Here is a 19,024-nt window from a genome sequence, read left to right on the forward strand (position 1 = left end):
TTGAGTTGTATCAAGAAATTAAAAGAAAATACTCAGGTAATACTTTTCATGTAAATACTATTGTATTTTTTAAAAATAGTATGTGGAATCTTAAACCTAAATATATATGTAAAATATTTGTAGCTATTTTTTGTCATAATTTATTAACATACAATTATCTATTAAAAAAAGAAAGTTATTATTTATAAGAAAATAACAACAGTAATTTTACAATTTTCCTTTAATTACCCTTTAAAAAAAGTAATATTTTTTATTTTAAGGTTAGTTTTTTCTTCATGTTTTTATTAAATAATTGATTGTACTTGTAGGATTTTAAAATTCGTTTTTGTTTAACATTTTTTTAAAAAGTTAATGTTTATCTTTTATAATTCTTTATCTTTAGTATCTTTTGAAACAAACATTATAATGAAAAATAATAATATCAATAATAATAATAATCATAATAATAATAATAATAATAATAATAATAATAATAATAAGACTATTAAATAATATTTATAATTATTTTTTAAGAAAAATCGTTTTTTATTATTTTAGTATATATATTTTTGATTATGACATAGTTTAACACATATCACATTTTTAAATATATAACTACCATGTGTCACAATCATGTTAATTAGCAATTTTGAAAAACCAAGCTCAATATAATACTTTATAATTATATTTTCATTAAAAGTTTTGAAAAGAAAAATTATATTAAATTATTTTTTTAATCTATTTTTTACGATTTTGAAAAAGGAAAATTTCTAAAACAATTACTACTAAATATTTTTAAAAAATCGTTTTTACTATTAAATAATTTTTAAAAGTAGTTTTTTCAAAATTTGTATATTATCTTATTATATATATTTTTAATCATTATATATTTAAACACATGTTACAATATTAGAATGAATATTATTATCAATAAGATATTTTGCAATTATTTTTTGATTAGGATTTTAAAAAAGGAAAATTACTATTAAATCATATATATATAATAAGATTTTTAATAAAATTCTTTTTTGTTAATATCTTAGTATATATATATTTTTAATTATGAAATAGATTAACACATGTCACAATCTTAAATATATAATTGCCATGTGTCGCAATTATGTTAATTAGCAACTTTGAAGAACCAAGCTTTATATAATAAGATGTAGTAATTCTTAATAAGAATTTGATGGATTTGGTCAACAAAAAAAAGAATTTGGTGGATCGATTTTTATAAATATTTTTGGAAACAATTGGGCCTAACTATTGAGCGAATTATAGACATGAAAATATATTTGTAGTATAGTCAAAGAATATTTGTTTTACTTGATTTTAAGAGAATAAATTCCAAGTTTTATTAGCTAACTAGAGATTTTTTCCGGGCTACCTCCGAGATTAGACAAATATAAATATATTTAATATATATTAATGAACGTATATTACATCCTTTGTTATAATATATAAACCATATATTGAATTAAAAAGGAGTAAAACTGACAATTTATCAATTTTACAATAAAAAATACATGTAGAAAGATGAAGAAACGAGAAATGAATAAAAAATAGTTAAGTAAGTTATAAAAAATAGTTAAGTCAAAAGTTTTAAAGATTAAAATTATGAATGAGAAAATACTTAAGAATCATAAATGTGAAATATAATTAATTATAAAGACCAAAATGCAAATAAAAAAAATGAAACTTCAAATTTAGAGTTTTGAGTAGTGAAACTTCAAATATGAAGTTTCACTTCTTAAAATTCTAAATTTGAAGTTTTGAAGTTCCTTTTTGGAGAGCAAAAAACTCTATATTTGGAGATATATAGTTTCTTTGAAGATGCTCTCAAAACTCTAAATTTGAAGTTTCATCTTTTTATTTGCATTTTGGTCCTTATAATTAATTATATTTCACATTTATGATTCTTAAGTATTTTCTCATTCATAGTTTTAATCTTTACAACTTTTGAATATTTTAAATATTTCAAATTTATTTTTATAAATTTAAATTTTTACACATAATTTTTTTAAAAATTAAAATAAGATTTATTATATTTTAAAAGTAGAATTAGACAATAAGAATATTACAAAAGAAACTTAATAGATTTTGTTTTAAGAAGATACATGAAGACATAATTATTACACAAATTTATAATTTTATATTTTAATATAAGATTTTATTAGTTAATATTACTATAATATTTTTATATATGTGTTAGTTATCTATAAAAGTTTTATACATTTATATTAATTATGAGAAATATAAGGAGTATAGTGTAAATTACAATTAATTTTGAGGTAAAATTTGAAGTTTTGCTTTTGGAAAATAACACCAAAATATAAGATTTTATTAGTTAATATTACTATAATATTTTTATATATGTGTTAGTTATCTATAAAAGTTTTATACATTTATATTAATTATGAGAAATATAAGGAGTATAGTGCAAATTACAATTAATTTTGAGATAAAATTTGAAGTTTTGCTTTTGGAAAATAACACGTTAAAACTTCAAATATAGAGTTTGCAAATAGAGAGTCTTTTCGGAGATGCTCTTAGTATGCCTTGAATATTATTTCTTCGTGCCACTGGACCTTAGAAAAAAATTGATTATTTTATAACTGTATATATCTATCTTATTAAAACTCAAGTACAAAATTGGAGTGTTTGGAGACTTGAATAGGATTTTTAAAAATTTGGAGTGTTTGGAAACATGGATTGCAGTCTTTTAAAAAAAAATATTTTTGTTTGAAAACAAGGATAGTAGTATTAAGAAAAAAAAGTAATAGGCTTATGTTTTTTTTAAAAATTGAAAGTTATCTAGGCCACTTTTAAAATATACCAAAATGGGTCAATCTAATTCCCTAAAAAAAATTTTTCTAAACTAACCATAAAACAAAATTAAAACTTTATATACATATTTCAAATCAAAATAATAATTCAAATTTGATTTATATCAAAAATTGATTCAAAAATATACATATATTCAAAAATGGATTTTTACTAAACTATTTTTCAATAACCATTATAAAAAAATATTGTCAATATATATAAGAAAAATATAATACAAAGCCCAATTTGAAATACCAACTCAAATTATGGTTTTCATATTTCATATTAAGTTTTAAAAATATAATATATGTAATTATTTATATGATGGTATGTATAAAATACTATTAATTATATGATTACTTATATGATGGTACATATAAAATACGATTAATTATATGATGATAAAATACGATATATAATAATGACTAGGGATAGGCTTTTGGATACCCATACGGGTTTAGTTCTGATCGGTTTGTATTTTGAGTTTTCGGGGTCAAAGATTTCAGCCTTATTAGAATGTTTCTAAATTTTGGTTTGAGTTCGATTTGGATCTTTGCGGGTTTGGTTTGGGTTTGGATAACTAATTTAAATTATTTTTAAAGTCTTAAATCATTATATATTTTAAATTTCTCAAAATGTATAAATAAAATAATATATTACGTATAAATTTGAATAACATATGTCATAATACTTAAGCTTAACATATCAATTGGCTTGATTTAAAATTTTGGATACGAAATCAATAATTATTTTAAGTATTTTGGTGATTTGAGTATACTTTAACTATTTCAGATATTTACTTTTGACTATCTATATATATTTTCAAGTATTTAAACCAATTTAAAAGTATCATTTTTGATGTTTTATATACGTTAAATCTAAAAATAATTAATATATATAAGTATATAAATCTATTTTTAGATAAATTCGGATACCCAAATACTTCGGTTCGGATCAGATTCGGTTCTCTAAATAACAAAATTTTGAATAATTAGAATATTTAATCAATTTATGTTTGGGTTTGATACTATATCTTTGGATCGGTATCGGTTATGTTCCTCGGATTCATTTTTCCAAATCCTAATAATTACATGAAAAACAAATATCAACATATTTTTCAAAATATACACCCACGCGCCTACGCGGGTCAAAATCTAGTTTTAATTAAAGCAGTAACAACGTTCTTTTTATCAATAACAAAACCAGTTATTGATTTTCCTCCAGAAATGGGTACGGTTATTATTTTTGATTTTTTATGAACACTCAATTTCTCAGGATTTACCCAGTTGCATAAACTCAGTTCTACTTTTGGAAGAATCTCGATCGAACCTGCAAATAGAAGTGTGAAATGGTTTATGAGATTCAGTTTAGTTACAACCCTTGCTCGAAAAATCGGCTGTGGAGGCCGATTATGCGCTGGTTCACTGTGGCGAATTCAACTTATACGGTGAACAAATAAGACAGTAATGATGAAGTCAACCCCCTACGATGGCGCCGAGCGTAGGTATCAACTGCTCCGCCGATCACTGCTCCAAGTCGAACAGTAATGACGAAGTCAAGCGGCTTCCGCGCAACGAGGCGCCTATAAAAGAAGAGTAAGTTAATAGAGAAGAAAGGGGGGACACAGAAAACCACTGAGAGAGAGCAGCTATGATCGCTGTTACCGGATTTAGGATTCAACAGTGCTTTATCCCCCATACTTTTGTGATCAGTGTGAATGTAGTATCAAAGTTACTTGATATGGCAGCTATGATCGCAGTTTCGGTTATCATCCCAGTTGTATAAATCTTGGTCTAACTTTTTGAGATTTGCAATGATACTAGGGTCTTTACTGATGGAAAAATAAAATCGTTAGATATCATTTTGGAAGTGTTTGACCATTTTGCAAAGATCGCTAGTCTGAATACTAGCATGGAGAAATCAAGTATAAAATTGGGCTGGAATTCAAGATGTTGTGAGACATCGAATGGAGGCAAAAAAAATCCTTTTTCAATGAGTGCTCTCCCAATAAGGTAACTAGGCTCCCATATCTCACAAAGCAAATGAGTCCGACGAATTACATGCCTTTGTTGGAGAGGATTCGACAGAGAATGCAATTCTGGACTGTGAGATCTCTCTCATGGAAAAGAGAATGAAACTTTTTAGCTCGGTTATTGGAAGTATGACAAATTCTGGCTCATTGCTTTCATGTTACCCAGGAAATTTCTTCAAGAGATTGACAACTTATGTTCAGCGTTCTTGTTGTCAGGGCCAACATTGAGTAACTGGAAGAAAAAACTATCTTGGGTTGATGTTTGCTGTCCAAAAGAAGAGGGTGAAATTGGTTGAAAACGCCTCAAGGAAGTTAGTAGAGTGTGTTTTCTTAAGCTTATTTGGAGATTTGCAACCTTCTCTTTGGGTAAAATGAATACAAACATATCTCATATGCAAGAGCTAATTTTGGGCGGTTCGGGACACACAGAGTGGTCCGTGGAAGGGTGAAAGCTACTAAAGTAACAGGGAGCAAACATCTCTTGGGTTCGATGTTTGTCCAAGCTTGGTTGCTTACATGATATAATTGGATCTCGGGGATGTATTGATCTGGGCATCCCAATAAATGAAAATGTGTCATCCACGCTAACAAACCAAGGCAGGAGTAGACATCGTACAAAATTGCTCAATGCAATTGAGGATGAGATGGAAAAACAGAGGAAAGGACGAGTACACACTGTGAAGGACATCAACTTATGGAAGCATAATGATTATATTTTCAAATCAATTTTTAGTAAAAAAAAAAAAACTTTGAATCTTATCAGGGAAACTTCTCCAAAGGTATGGTCAAAAGGCATCTGGTTTTATTCAACGCCAAAACATGCGTTTTGCACGTAACTGGCAACAAAGAATAGACTACTCTATACGGAAGATAGAATGTTGCTCTGTAACATGAGAGCTACTGCAACTTGTGTTCTCTATAATGATCTGCTTGAGTTTCTATATCACATGTTTTTATCTGCAGCTACTCAGTGGATGTTTCAAGCTGGCTCAAGACCTGCTCACCATCCATCCTTTTACTACTCCAGTCTCAGCACATTTAACTCTAGAGTTTTAAACGGATGTGCGATAAAAAAAAAGTAAGTCAACTTTGGTGACATAAGTAACTAAATTAATTCTTTTAAGTCCTTCCGTATGTTACAACTCGAGATGTTACACTTGTATCTCATCGATAACATCTGAAACTCCTCTCCTAGTAACACGCTGACGATGCTCATCAGATATGTCTTCCAAATTTCAATTGATATCATTTGGCGGGAATGAAATGCAAGAAGGCATGGGGAAGCAAACACGTATATCCTGAATGGTGAAACAAATTGCCAAGCAGATGTTGGTTTCTCTTGATCCAAGCGATAGGAAAAGAAAAGCATAAGGAAGGACTACAAATTTAGTTTTTCTTTGTAAACTATTTTGGTCTTTGACTAATTTGGCATTATCTTATGGACAAAATTTGATCTTTAAAGCTTATTTACATGTGTTACGTTTAAAAATTTTAAAATTATATTCTCAACTTAATTAGTTAACACTTAAACTGGTTGGAATGGATTAACACGTGATGTAGAGTTTTTCTTCATCCTACGGTCCAGTTTTCAGAACATTGTGAATGCACGACGATTAGGTAACAAAAAAACACCATCATGTTAAAATGTATCTTAATAAAGACCACTTTTAGAATTATCATATGGATATTCCATGGGCAAACACAAACCATTTTATAAGAGAACTGAATAACGCAGTAATTTCCAGTGTAGTAGAACGATGTTATTATGGAAAAAGAGTCATTCACATCCTTTGGAAGGAGGCAATAATTTGGCTTACACTGCTAGCTGTTTTGTCAGCTCTATCTGTATCTCTTCCGCCATCTTGACCACTTTGATGATCTTGAATTCGCCCATTTTCTGCCACGTTCAAATAACCTCCCTGACCTTCTTTAGCAAGGGACTCTGCAAAAGTTAGAACCAGGTTTAAACTCAGAGGACCACTGAAGCCGTTAACAAAGACAAGACTGGCCATGATTATAGTATACACGATTAAGATACATAACAGCAGTATACAAGATGAAGGGTGCATATCACAAAGATATCAATTGCTTATTTATAGAACATTCACTAGAATGTAACAAAGCCATCAGAATACCTACTTCCAGTAAAATTACCACCAGAGAAAACAACCAGCTTTTCATCACAGTTTTCGACCTTACACAGAAAATAAGAGTATGTATCAATATCTCAATCGAAAAATGAGACATTTAGTTCCATAGTGAAAAGGATGTATGGCCAAAATGCACTAGACTGACCTTATCAGAATGCCTTGGAAGCATGTCAGAAATTGCAGCACAATTAGGTAAGAAATTAAGGAACTCCACGAGCAGATCATCATGACCCTTGAAGAGAATAGTAACCTACACAACAGACGATAATCAGAGAAGTGCACTACAACTAGCGCTCTAACAAATAAGATAGGAGGCAGAAAGTTCATAAATTTAACCCTCTTTAACATATATACCTCTTCGTAGACATCAATGATGGACTTTCTTTCCTTTCGATACATCTCCATGATGTCTAGAAACCTTTTATACGCATGTTCATCACTTGAGAACCTTGCCTGCAAAGGTAATAATTAAAGTAAATCATAACTGGTAAGAGAAAATCAAACATTACTTCAGTATTTAATTTACACAACACGTACATTACATAACATACCTTAATCTTGGTGACGAAACCGAAAGCATCTTGGAAACCTACCCTGGTCTTCGGTTTCTCTTCCTCCAACGGAAGGGTTATTGTATACTTTTTGGGTAAGAAAGTATTAAAACCTAATATTAGGTCGTTGTGACCATTGAACAAAACTTTTATTCTTTTAATGACACCATTATGGTCGTCTCTGCAACCAACATGAATAAACACAGTAAAATCAACAATACACGAATACCTTCTGTTGAACTGTATTGAAAAGGACAAAGTCAAACTAAATGGGAAGAGACGAGAGGCCGGTAGGTAATATACCTCTGAGCTTTAAAGTCCTTCATGACCTCAAGGAATGTCTCATATTTCCCTATGTCGTCATGAAAAGTGTTCCTCACAGCACTGACATAATGCAGTGCATCACGTATGGTTGGAGATTGCCCGTTTCTGCATTCCGTAAACACATGTTACTAACTTTTCCAAGAATCAAATTGCATCTACTAGACTTAAGAATCAAAAACAGCTTAATCAAAGAAAAAACCTAAAAATGATAGGCCTCAAATGCAAACTCACAATCTATACAAGTCGAAGATAAATTTGAAAAGAGGAAATGAAAATTTGGATAAGAGAGAGAGAGACTAACGTTTCTCCTCGAGAAGTGTAACCATCTTCTCTATCTCTCCTCATCTTTGGCAAAACGTTAAAGGTTGAAAACCCTAATCTTATCATAAAAGACTTATCAAAAGATAATTTGTGGTGTTACTTCGTGGGCCTATTTTCCATGTATCTCTTTTCTCTGGGCCTTAGAGCAATATTTATCAATAAGAACTTTAAAGAGTTTCTTAAACAAAAATATAAATATTTCAATAATATATAATTAGATAACTGAAATTAATTACAAAAAAAAAATTCAACCAATCTATAGTATACAAGTGTCATATAGAGTTCTAATAGAATTCTAAAATATCCTTATATTAGAATTTTTCTACACTCTCTCTTCTCTTTCAATTATTATTACTAGGTGATTTCCCGTGCTCATGCACGGATATAAATATTTCTAAAGTAAAAATATATTATAATAATTGATTGCTACTTACTTTTAATTTTAAATTAATTTATAATTTATAAGCATCATTTTTATTAATAATATTATATTACTTTAATTATACATATGATTTTATATATGTTATATCTAATCGATATTATTGTTTTTCGATCGATTTAGTTATCATTTGGGTAAATTGGATTGCATCTATGAATTCAACTGTAATATTTTTTATCCAATAAATTAAAATTTTTAATTTCTTATTTGCATTTAGGTGGTGGTTGTCTTAGATATGTAAATATATTTTATAAAGATTATGTATAACTTAAGATATATTGTGCTTAGAATAAAATTAAAAAATAAACTAAACTGTCTGATTCCAAATTACGTAAATTAATATAAAATGATAATATTTTGAAGTCTCATGCATATATATAAATTTTAATATGGACATAATTGTAACAGTTGGTTAATATTTTATTTTCATTTTAATATGTTTTGAGTTGTCCTATGATTTATATTTATAAAATAAATTACTATTCTTATAAAATTATATATTCTTATCGTAGTTAAATCTATGATTTTAGATATAAGTTGGATTAGTCAAATCACTCATGTTGTGAGTATATTGAGTTACATATATTCTTTCAAATTCAAAATGAAGTGTAATTATTTTTTATTCTAATTAAGTCAAATGTGCATGTATTTCGTAATATTTCTCAAATTATATGTTGATGTTTTTTAAAAAATATTAGAAAATAAAGTGATGATCAATAGGAAGTTACATGCGTAAGTAACTGATACATTTTTAAAAGCTCATGAACACATATCAATATTTATAATAATAAAACAATAGTAAAATATTCAATAAATTCTAAATAATTTATGCCTTTGATTTATTGAATGGAAACTAAAATTTATTTTAAATAATCTTAAAAATTAGAATCCAGATTTGCTTTGGTATTTTGATTATAGTTCTATTAAGTTCCACAAACATAAAAACATAAAATTTAAAAATAAATTTAATATTAAGAAAAAATAACTTTAATAATGATAAAATATAATATACGTACCATATAAAATTATTTTGTAACTATTTGATCAAACGACATTTATTTTTTTAAAAAAAATTGGTTTTTAATATCTTTTAAAAATAAGCAGTAAAAAATTGTGATTTTATTTAAAAATTATATTATATAAGTAAAATATAATTTATCAATATTTTTTTGTTGTACTTGAAAAATATTATAGTCAACTAAATATATGAAAAATAAATTAAACATTACAATATTACAATTATAAACTATTCTTAGACAATTAAACATATATCAGTTTATGTTACTTAATTATTTTATGTAATCATCTAAGAAAATATATAGATATATAAATATTTTTATTACTTTGAAATATTTTTTATTGTTTAAAATTCTATTTTTAAATAAATAAGATTTCTTTTTCTAATATCAAGATTATATGTGTAAATTGTTTTTTATTGAAATCACATTATATAGAAATTTATAATTTTCATCTAGGAGAATATAGATATAAGAAAAATATTTTATTACTTCTATATTATATTTTATGTTATTTAAAAGTATCTTTTAAATGTAATATTACTATTTTGTGAACTTTCTTTTTTTATGAAATCATATTATATATTTTCGTTTTTCAATTCCTTTTTTGAGTTTATAAAAAGTTTCCTTTTTTTATTATATGTGTATATTTTCCTGAAATTTTTTAAAAAGAAACTAAACAAAAAATAAATAATAGTATTTAAAATGTAAATTAATTCATTAAAGGTATCATTGTAATCAACCATGATGAGAGTTAACGTGAGAGCGACACATAAGAAACTGACTTCTCAAATAATATAATAGAGATTATTTTTTAATTTTAAGAACCCACACTAAAACTTTTTATTAAAGATGCTCTTAATGACTCATTAATTATGTTATTTGTCTATATAATAAAGACTGGAAAAAATTTAAAGTTGAAAACCCTTATTCATATTTACACTAGTGGTCGGGTTTTTTTAACGTTCGATTTTAGTTTGAATATTTTGATTTGATACTAAGTGAGAATCATTATTTTTATGTTCATTTGACATTTGTTTACGTGATTTTCTAGATAAAAAAATCCACAATACAGTTGCTAGACCATTTCGTATAAGACAATATTTACATATAAATGTGGTGTAGAAATATATCTTCAAGTGGCAGTGACTTCAATTGATGGCATATTTTTAATTTAAATTATATATATATATATATTTCAATTTTTAATGTTCGTAAGATATGTTTAAAATCAATTTATACATATATATTGTTCTAACAGATAAAAAAATAAATTTGAAAACAACATATATTACTGAAATTTAGAATTAATACAACGTGACATACATCTTAACGATAATTTTATTATTAAGTTTTTATTTTTTGATAGTTGAAAATATAAATATATTAATATTCACACAAAAATATATTTGTTAGAAAAATATGTTTAAAGTTATTTTTACTATTTTTCTATAAATTATTTTCATAGTTTAAAATGATAATATACAAATAAATATTTTTTTTTTTTAAAAACTGCAATATTTTCATCAATTGTACTTTCTATATGCACATTTTTAAAAAAAAGTTAATTTCGACAATGCGGAAAGAAATAACTAATTTATAGTAACATGAATAATATTTTAAGTTAGATACCATCATGACAATCTAATATTGATAGTTTCTATTTTTAAATATAAATGTCTGTTTGAATCTATTTCTCAAAAAACAAAAAAAAATATGTTTGTTTTAATCTTGGCAGGTATGTGAGAAATATTATGATAAACCAACAAACTCGTCGGGCGTATCTTATTTTAAGTAATGTTTAAAAAAAAAAAAAATGTTTGTCTGAATCTTGGCAGGTACGTTAGAAATATTATGAAATAACAACAAAATCGTCAGGCATATCATATTTTAAGTAATAATTTTGGTACTATCTCAGTGCTCGAGAATATAATACGGCAACATATGGCTACTGCTGCTACTAAAGCTTGATTGGCTTGAAACTCAGCAGGTGGTGGACACCAATTTGATGAAAATGCAATCCCATATTCCTCTACAACGATGCCTGCACAACAAACCTTAAATGCAATCTGAGATGTTCAAGTTCCTGATATTGGCACTTTATCTATTGGAGTATATACGATAGTTAATACGAAATCTTCCTTGTAAGGAATGTTTACATAATCCTATAGCTAGGTTACATGGGGATATTTCTCTGTACAAGCTGTATATATAGAGTTGATCTCTAACGTGAATAAGACACAAGAAAACCTTCTCTATTCTCTGCAACTATTTCACATGGTATCAGACACAAATATTTTTGTGATTTATATGTTGTCTTAGTCTTGATTCCTTTTTGATTTCTAAACGACTGAAAACTTGGTTCTGCGATATGGGCGATAACAACATGACTGAGAACTCAGCTGTTTGATCTGGAGTCACGGTACCAACGATGGATATTCAAAGGCGTACGATCTTGCCGTATGATCTCACCGAAGCGACAATCCAGGAAGTGTTATCTCACATCATTTTTTACAAGGATGGCTATCAACCTTGAGACTGCTTTGAGCTCAATGAAGAAATTTGGATTTGTAGACGGGAGTCTTCCCCAGCCAGCTGAAGACTCATCCGACTATGAAGATTGGAAGACCATCAATGGATCAAGATGACGATTGACCAAAGGCTGCGATTGAACATCTCACACAAACCCTTGCTACAGACTTGTTGGAACACATATGCAGACGATTTCGTGTGACGAACGGACCTCGTGTTCAGCATCTGAGGAAGTAACTTGTAAACTGCCATTAAGCTGGTGTCATGATCGAGACATGCCTTGGAAAACTTACAAAGATTTGGGACAGTTTGGCATGTTACCGTCCAATGCTGAGCTGTGTTTGCAATGGATGTACATGCAAGTTCAGTGTAACCTTAAGGCTAAGGGCACAATGGGAGGAAGACAAGGTCCATGACTTTCTGATGTATCTTGATGAGAATGTGTTCGGAACTGTTTGTTCCTTGCTACTTATGCAGGAACCAATTCCGAACCTTGAACATGTGTACCTCAAAGTGATTCAAGATGAGGATACTCGGGTACAGAAGCGACTAGGCGTTTTTGTTGGGATTTGTCGTTTGATTCAAAGGAACCAATTCCGAACATGTGTAACCATATTGTGAGGAATTGGGATTTGTCGTTTGATTCAAAGGAACCAATTCCGAAAGATCAAGATCTTAAAACCTCTAGGGTTTCACATGAACATGGAGAATGATATTATGCTAGAGGCAAGTCTGAGAAAAAAAATATTGTGAGGAATGTTAGGGTCGGTTCTAGATCACACTCAGGGTCTAGAATTACCTGCTGGTTCTGAAAGAAGTAGGCATATACCAGAATGACTATTATGTTACAAAGAAGAAGTATGGCGAAGAATCTGAAGAAGCGGTTGTGATAGATCCTGATTGAGAGGATGATGCACTATCGGTAACAGATACACAGCTTCATGATAAATTGTATCTTAATAAAGACCACTTTTAGAATTATCATATGGATATTGCATGGGCAAACACCAACCATTTTACAAGAAAACTGTATAACGCAGTAATTCCAGTGTAGTAGAACGATGTTATTATGGAAAAAGAGTCACTCACATCCTTTGGAAGGAGGCAATAATTTGGCTTACACTGCTAGCTGTTTTGTCATCTCTATCTGTATCTCTTCCACCATCTTGACCACTTTGATATTCTTGAATTTGCCCATTTTCTGCCACGTTCAAATAGCCTCCCTGACCTTCTTTAGCAAGGGAATCTGCAAAAGTTAATTACCTTAGAACAAGGTTTAAACTACGGAGGACCACTGAAGCCGTTAACAAAGACAAGACTGGCCATGATTATAGTATACACGATTAAGATACATAACAGCAGTATACAAGATGAAGGGTGCATATCACAAAGATATCAATTGCTTATATATAGAACATTCACTAGAATGTAACAAGCCATCAGAATACCTACTTCCAGTAGAATTACCACCAGAGAAAACAACCAGCTTTTCATCACAGTTTTCGACCTTACACAGAAAATAAGAGTATGTATCAATATCTCAATCGAAAAATGAGACATTTAGTTCCATAGTGAAAAGGATGTATGGCCAAAATGCACTAGACTGACCTTATCAGAATGCCTTGGAAGCATGTCAGAAATTGCAGCACAATTAGGTAAGAAATTAAGGAACTCCACGAGCAGATCATCATGACCCTTGAAGAGAATAGTAACCTACACAACAGACGATAATCAGAGAAGTGCACTACAACTAGCGCTCTAACAAATAAGATAGGAGGCAGAAAGTTCATAAATTTAACCCTCTTTAACATATATACCTCTTCGTAGACATCAATGATGGACTTTCTTTCCTTTCGATACATCTCCATGATGTCTAGAAACCTTTTATACGCATGTTCATCACTTGAGAACCTTGCCTGCAAAGGTAATAATTAAAGTAAATCATAACTGATAAGAGAAAATCAAACATTACTTCAATATGTAATTTACACATCACGTACATTACATAACATACCTTAATCTTGGTGACGAAACTGAAAGCATCTTGGAAACCTACCCTGGTCTTCGGTTTCTCTTCCTCCAACGGAAAGGTTATTGTATACTTTTTGGGTAAGAAAGTATTAAAACCTAATATTAGGTCGTTGTGACCATTGAACAAAACTTTTATTCTTCTAATGACACCATTATGGTCGTCTCTGCAACCAACATGAATAAACACAGTAAAATCAACAATACACGAATACCTTCTGTTGAACTGTATTGAAAAGGACAAAACAAAATGGGAAGAGACTAGAGGCCGGTAGGTAATATACCTCTGAGCTCTAAAGTCCTTCATGACCTCAAGGAATGTCTCATATTTCCCTATGTCGTCATGAAATGTGTTCCTCACAGCACTGACATAATGCAGTGCATCACGTATGGTTGGAGATTGCCCGTTTCTGCATTCCGTAAACACATGTTACTAACTTTTCCAAGAATCAAATTGCATCTACTAGACTGAAGAATCAAAAACAGCTTAGTCAAAGAAAAAACCTAAAAATGATAGGCCTCAAAAGCAAACTCACAATCTATACAAGTCAAAGATAAATTTGAAAAGAGGAAATGAAAATTTGGATAAGAGAGAGAGAGACTAACGTTTCTCCTCGAGAAGTGTAACCATCTTCTCTATCTCTCCTCATCTTTGGCAAAACGTTAAAGGTTGAAAACCCTAATTTTATCATAAAAGACTTAGCAAAAGATAATTTGTGGTGTTACTTCGTGGGCCTATTTTCCCTGTATCTCTTTTCACTGGGCCTTAGAGCAATATTTATCAGTAAGAACTTTAAGGAGTTTCTTAAACAAAAATACAAATATTTCAATAATATATAATTAGATAACTGACATTAGTTATAAAAAAAATTCAACCAATCTATAGTATACAAGTGTCATATAGAGTTCTAATAGAATTCTAAAATATCCTTATATTAGAATTTTTCTCTACACTCTCTCTTCTCTTTCAATTATTATTATTTTTTTTTTAATTCTAAGAACCTACACTAATTTTTTTTATTAAAGATGCTCTTAACCGACTCAATAATTATGTTATTTATCTATATAATAAAGACTGGAAAAAATTTAAAGTTGAAAACCCTTATTGATATTTACACTAGTGGTCGGGTTTTTTTTTTAACGTTTGATTTTAGTTTGAATATTTTGATTTGATACTAAGTGAGAATTGTTATTTTTATGTTCATTTGACATTTGTTTACGTGATTTTCTAGATAAAAAAATTCACAATACAGTTGCTAGACCATTTCGTATAAGACAATATTTACATATAAATGTGGTGTAGAAATATATCCTCAAGTGGCAGTGACTTCAATTGATGGCATATTTTTAATTTAAATTATATACATATATATATATATATATATATTTCAATTTTAAATGTTCTTAAGATATGTTTAAAATCATTTTATACATATATATTGTTCTAACAAATAATAAAAATAAATTTGAAAACAACATATATTACTGAAATTTATAACTAATACAATGTGACATACATCTTAACGAAAATTTTATTATTAAGTTTTTAGTTTTTGATAGTTAAAAATATAAATATATTAATATTCACACAAAAGATATTTGTTAGAAAAATTTGTTTAAAGTTATTTTTACTATTTTTCTATAAATTACTTTCATATTTTAAAATGATAATATACAAATAGATATTTTTTTTTAAAAAATGCAATTTTTTCATCAATAGTACTTTCTATATGCACATTTTTTTAAAAGTTAATTTCGACAATGCGGAAAGAAATAACTAATTTATAGTAACATGGATAATATTTTAAGTTAGATACCATCATGACAATCTAATATTGATAGTTTCTATTTTTAAATATAAATGTCTGTTTGAATCTATTTCTCAAAAAACAAAAAAAAAATATGTTTGTTTTAATCTTGGCAGGTATGTGAGAAATATTATGATAAACCAACAAACTCGTCGGGTGTATCATATTTTAAGTAATATTTTTTTAAATAAATGTTTGTTTGAATCTATTTCTCAAAAAAAAAAAATGTTTGTCGGAATCTTGGCAGGTACGTTAGAAATATTATGAAACTAGGTGTCTTACCCGCATATGCGGGCTTAATCACTTTACAAATATTTATTAGTTTATTTTTTTGTTAATTCAAAAACCAGCATAATAACTTATTATTTATGTTTTTAAAAAATTAAATCAAACATATATATATATGAAAAAAATCTACCTACATATATATATGTTTAAGTAAAATTTATTAAGGATAGACTTTAACTATTTAATTTATTATAATTGTTTTATATTTTATTTTTAAATCTTATAATTGAAAAATATGTTTTAAGATAACAACCAATATATAAAAATTATCTTATTTTAAAAAAAAAAGTAAATATTATTTATAAAAATTTGTTTTTGATTATATAATTAATTATATATAAAATACATTAAAGGTAGTATATATATTAATCGTTCTAACTTTCAACGTGAGAGCTTTGTTGTTAAAAATTATTTTGCAAATAATAATATAGATGAGATATGCAAGTCTGCAACACATCTATAATTCATTAATTTCGGATATTATATACTTTGTTTAGAATTTGATAAATTTGGAAATAGTTAAAATATTATATTTTTATTTTAAATTTGATGAATTTGGAAATAATGAAAATAATACATTTTTCTTCTAAAATTATGAACTTACGATATGCATAAATCTTATGTACGTATATGTATCCTGATTCTCTTCTCTAAAAAGTAGCAAATATGATTTTCTGTGTATAAATTATTATTTTTTACTATATACATATGTCTTATGGACATGCATCAAATTAGATAAACAAATAAATGATTACTAAGTGTTTTGCCCGCACATGCGGACATAATCATTTTACGAATACTTATTATTTTATGTCTTATTAATTCAGAAATCTGAATTATAAAACTCTAATTGGTGAACATGTTGAAGGAAAAAAATTATGATGAATTCTTTGTTCCTCAAAATTTATACCAGTTATGTTGAAATTTTAGTCACATTATTGAAAGGTATATCCCACTTTTAATTCTAAATTCTCCATTGAGGAATGAATTTATAAGAAAAAAAAATCCCAATGCAATTTTGATAAGGAACAAACTGAACAAAAATTCATATTTTTTTTATATTTTTTCAATTCTTCAAATGAAATTTTAGTTTTTATTTTGTTCATTTTTTCATTTTTCTAGTGGTGACCAACTGAAGCTATAGTATTTCACGGATTAAACTTAATGTTTTAAATTAAAAGCAAGAAAAATTACTTTGAACTCAGTCACAAGTTAAGTTATTATTTATGATTTTAAATAGTAAAATCAAACATCAAATTATTTATATATGTCAAAAAAACGTTCATCAAAATATATACTTATTATTGTGTTAAAAGTTTTAAAACACTCATATATTAGAAATAGTTTAGAAAATATCTTTATATAAATATTTTTGTTTGACTAATATTTAATTATAAACTGTTTTATATCTTAGTTTTTTAACTTTATAATAAAAAAAATATTGTTTTCAGATAGCAACACATTATATATAAGAATTCTCTTAGTTTTTAAATATATTTTCACAATTTTATTATATTAGTTATAATTAATTATTTAATATAACATATAAATTTAATATTATTAAAATAAAATGCGTCTTTTATTATATATAAATTTCATTAGATTTTTATGAAAGTTAATAAATACTCAGCTAAAAATTAATAATAAGTCAATGACCTGTATAAATGCTTAAAACCTAATAAAATATGACAAATAAGAAAATAAGAATTCTAATATAACATATAGATTTAAATATTATTAAATCAAAATTCGTTTTTAATTATATATAAATTCATTACGAGTATTTTTTTTAATTAATAAATCAGTGATTCAGCTAAAAATTATTAATAAATCAATGATTAAGCTAAAACCTAATAAAACATTACAAATAAGAAAAATTGACTAAAATCATGGAAAACATGACAAATAAGCAAAATCAAAATAATTATATATCTAATTACATATTTTATAGTTATATCTAATTACATATTGACCCTCGAGATACTCTTAAGTTGGCTGAAACAGAGTCTGCCTTATGGGCCGAGGCGCAGATTAATCATGCACAAAGAACTGATCAGGCCCGTTCAGTAGTAACCGAGACGGTTCCAATTATCCCTGGTCGGTGGTGCTTTACGGATGGATCTTAGAAAGAAAATGATAGGTTTTCAGGACAAGGATGGTGCAGCACTCTCGAAGGCTTTGATAATTTATTGGGAGCAAGGAACACTAGAGTGAGTCAATCACCACTTCATTCGGAGATAGAGGCACTCATTTGGGCGATGGAATGTATGAGGAACTTAAGACAGTTTACTGTCACTTTTGCGACGGATTGTTCTCGGTTGGTGAAGATGGTTTCTGAACCCGACGAATGGCCCGCATTTGCAAGTTATCTCGAAGATATAAAGATCCTGCAAGGTAGTTTCCACAGCTCAGAGCTCATCCATATTCCAAGGACGCAAAATTCAAGGACAGATAGTCTAGCACGTAGTGCAAGAAGGTAACCCTCGTTCGTAGTCCATAAGGATACAGAGCTACCAGTTTGGTTTACAGAGTCTATATGAGTCTGTTTTGTTGCTGACAAAAAAAATAGTTATATTATCTAAATTAATAAATTATGAACTCGACTAAAACTATTAATAAATTAATGACTCAGCTTAAACATAATTAAAACATGACAAATAATCAAAATTAACTAAAATCATGGAAATCATGACAAATAAGTTAAATCATTTCATAAATAATAGTATAGAT

General features: G+C 27.8%; 2 protein-coding genes across 2 annotated transcripts; both read right to left on the minus strand.

Moving 5' to 3' along the window:
- Positions 1–3,906: 3,906 nt before the first annotated feature.
- LOC106372770 (paired amphipathic helix protein Sin3-like 6) lies at positions 3,907–8,248 on the minus strand. Its single transcript, XM_013813055.3, has 7 exons — positions 8,164–8,248; positions 7,842–7,967; positions 7,539–7,719; positions 7,342–7,440; positions 7,133–7,237; positions 6,977–7,031; positions 3,907–6,779 (listed from the first exon to the last, which is right to left on the minus strand). The coding sequence occupies exons 1-7, from the start codon at positions 8,205–8,207 to the stop codon at positions 6,619–6,621; spliced, it is 771 nt and encodes a 256-aa protein (XP_013668509.2). The 5' UTR covers positions 8,208–8,248; the 3' UTR covers positions 3,907–6,618.
- A 2,611-nt stretch (positions 8,249–10,859) lies between these two features.
- Positions 10,860–16,123, minus strand: LOC106405465 (paired amphipathic helix protein Sin3-like 6). Its single transcript, XM_022704534.2, has 7 exons — positions 14,805–16,123; positions 14,483–14,608; positions 14,185–14,365; positions 13,988–14,086; positions 13,779–13,883; positions 13,623–13,677; positions 10,860–13,416 (listed from the first exon to the last, which is right to left on the minus strand). The coding sequence occupies exons 1-7, from the start codon at positions 14,888–14,890 to the stop codon at positions 13,256–13,258; spliced, it is 813 nt and encodes a 270-aa protein (XP_022560255.2). The 5' UTR covers positions 14,891–16,123; the 3' UTR covers positions 10,860–13,255.
- Positions 16,124–19,024: the final 2,901 nt, after the last annotated feature.

Source organism: Brassica napus, unplaced genomic scaffold (genome assembly GCF_020379485.1).
Source record: "Brassica napus cultivar Da-Ae unplaced genomic scaffold, Da-Ae ScsIHWf_1459;HRSCAF=2050, whole genome shotgun sequence".
In the NCBI taxonomy this organism is placed as follows: Eukaryota; Viridiplantae; Streptophyta; class Magnoliopsida; order Brassicales; family Brassicaceae; genus Brassica; species Brassica napus.

Coding starts and splice junctions, on each gene's coding strand:
- LOC106405465 (XM_022704534.2), bottom strand. CDS start 14,890: ATGATAAAATTAGGGTTTTCAACCTTTAACGTTTTGCCAAAGATGAGG. Junction 14,366..14,482: donor AAGGACTTTAGAGCTCAGAG/GTATATTACCTA, acceptor TGTTGGTTGCAG/AGACGACCATAATGGTGTCA. Junction 13,884..13,987: donor TCATTGATGTCTACGAAGAG/GTATATATGTTA, acceptor TCTGTTGTGTAG/GTTACTATTCTCTTCAAGGG.
- LOC106372770 (XM_013813055.3), bottom strand. CDS start 8,207: ATGAGGAGAGATAGAGAAGATGGTTACACTTCTCGAGGAGAAAC. Junction 7,720..7,841: donor AAGGACTTTAAAGCTCAGAG/GTATATTACCTA, acceptor TGTTGGTTGCAG/AGACGACCATAATGGTGTCA. Junction 7,238..7,341: donor TCATTGATGTCTACGAAGAG/GTATATATGTTA, acceptor TCTGTTGTGTAG/GTTACTATTCTCTTCAAGGG.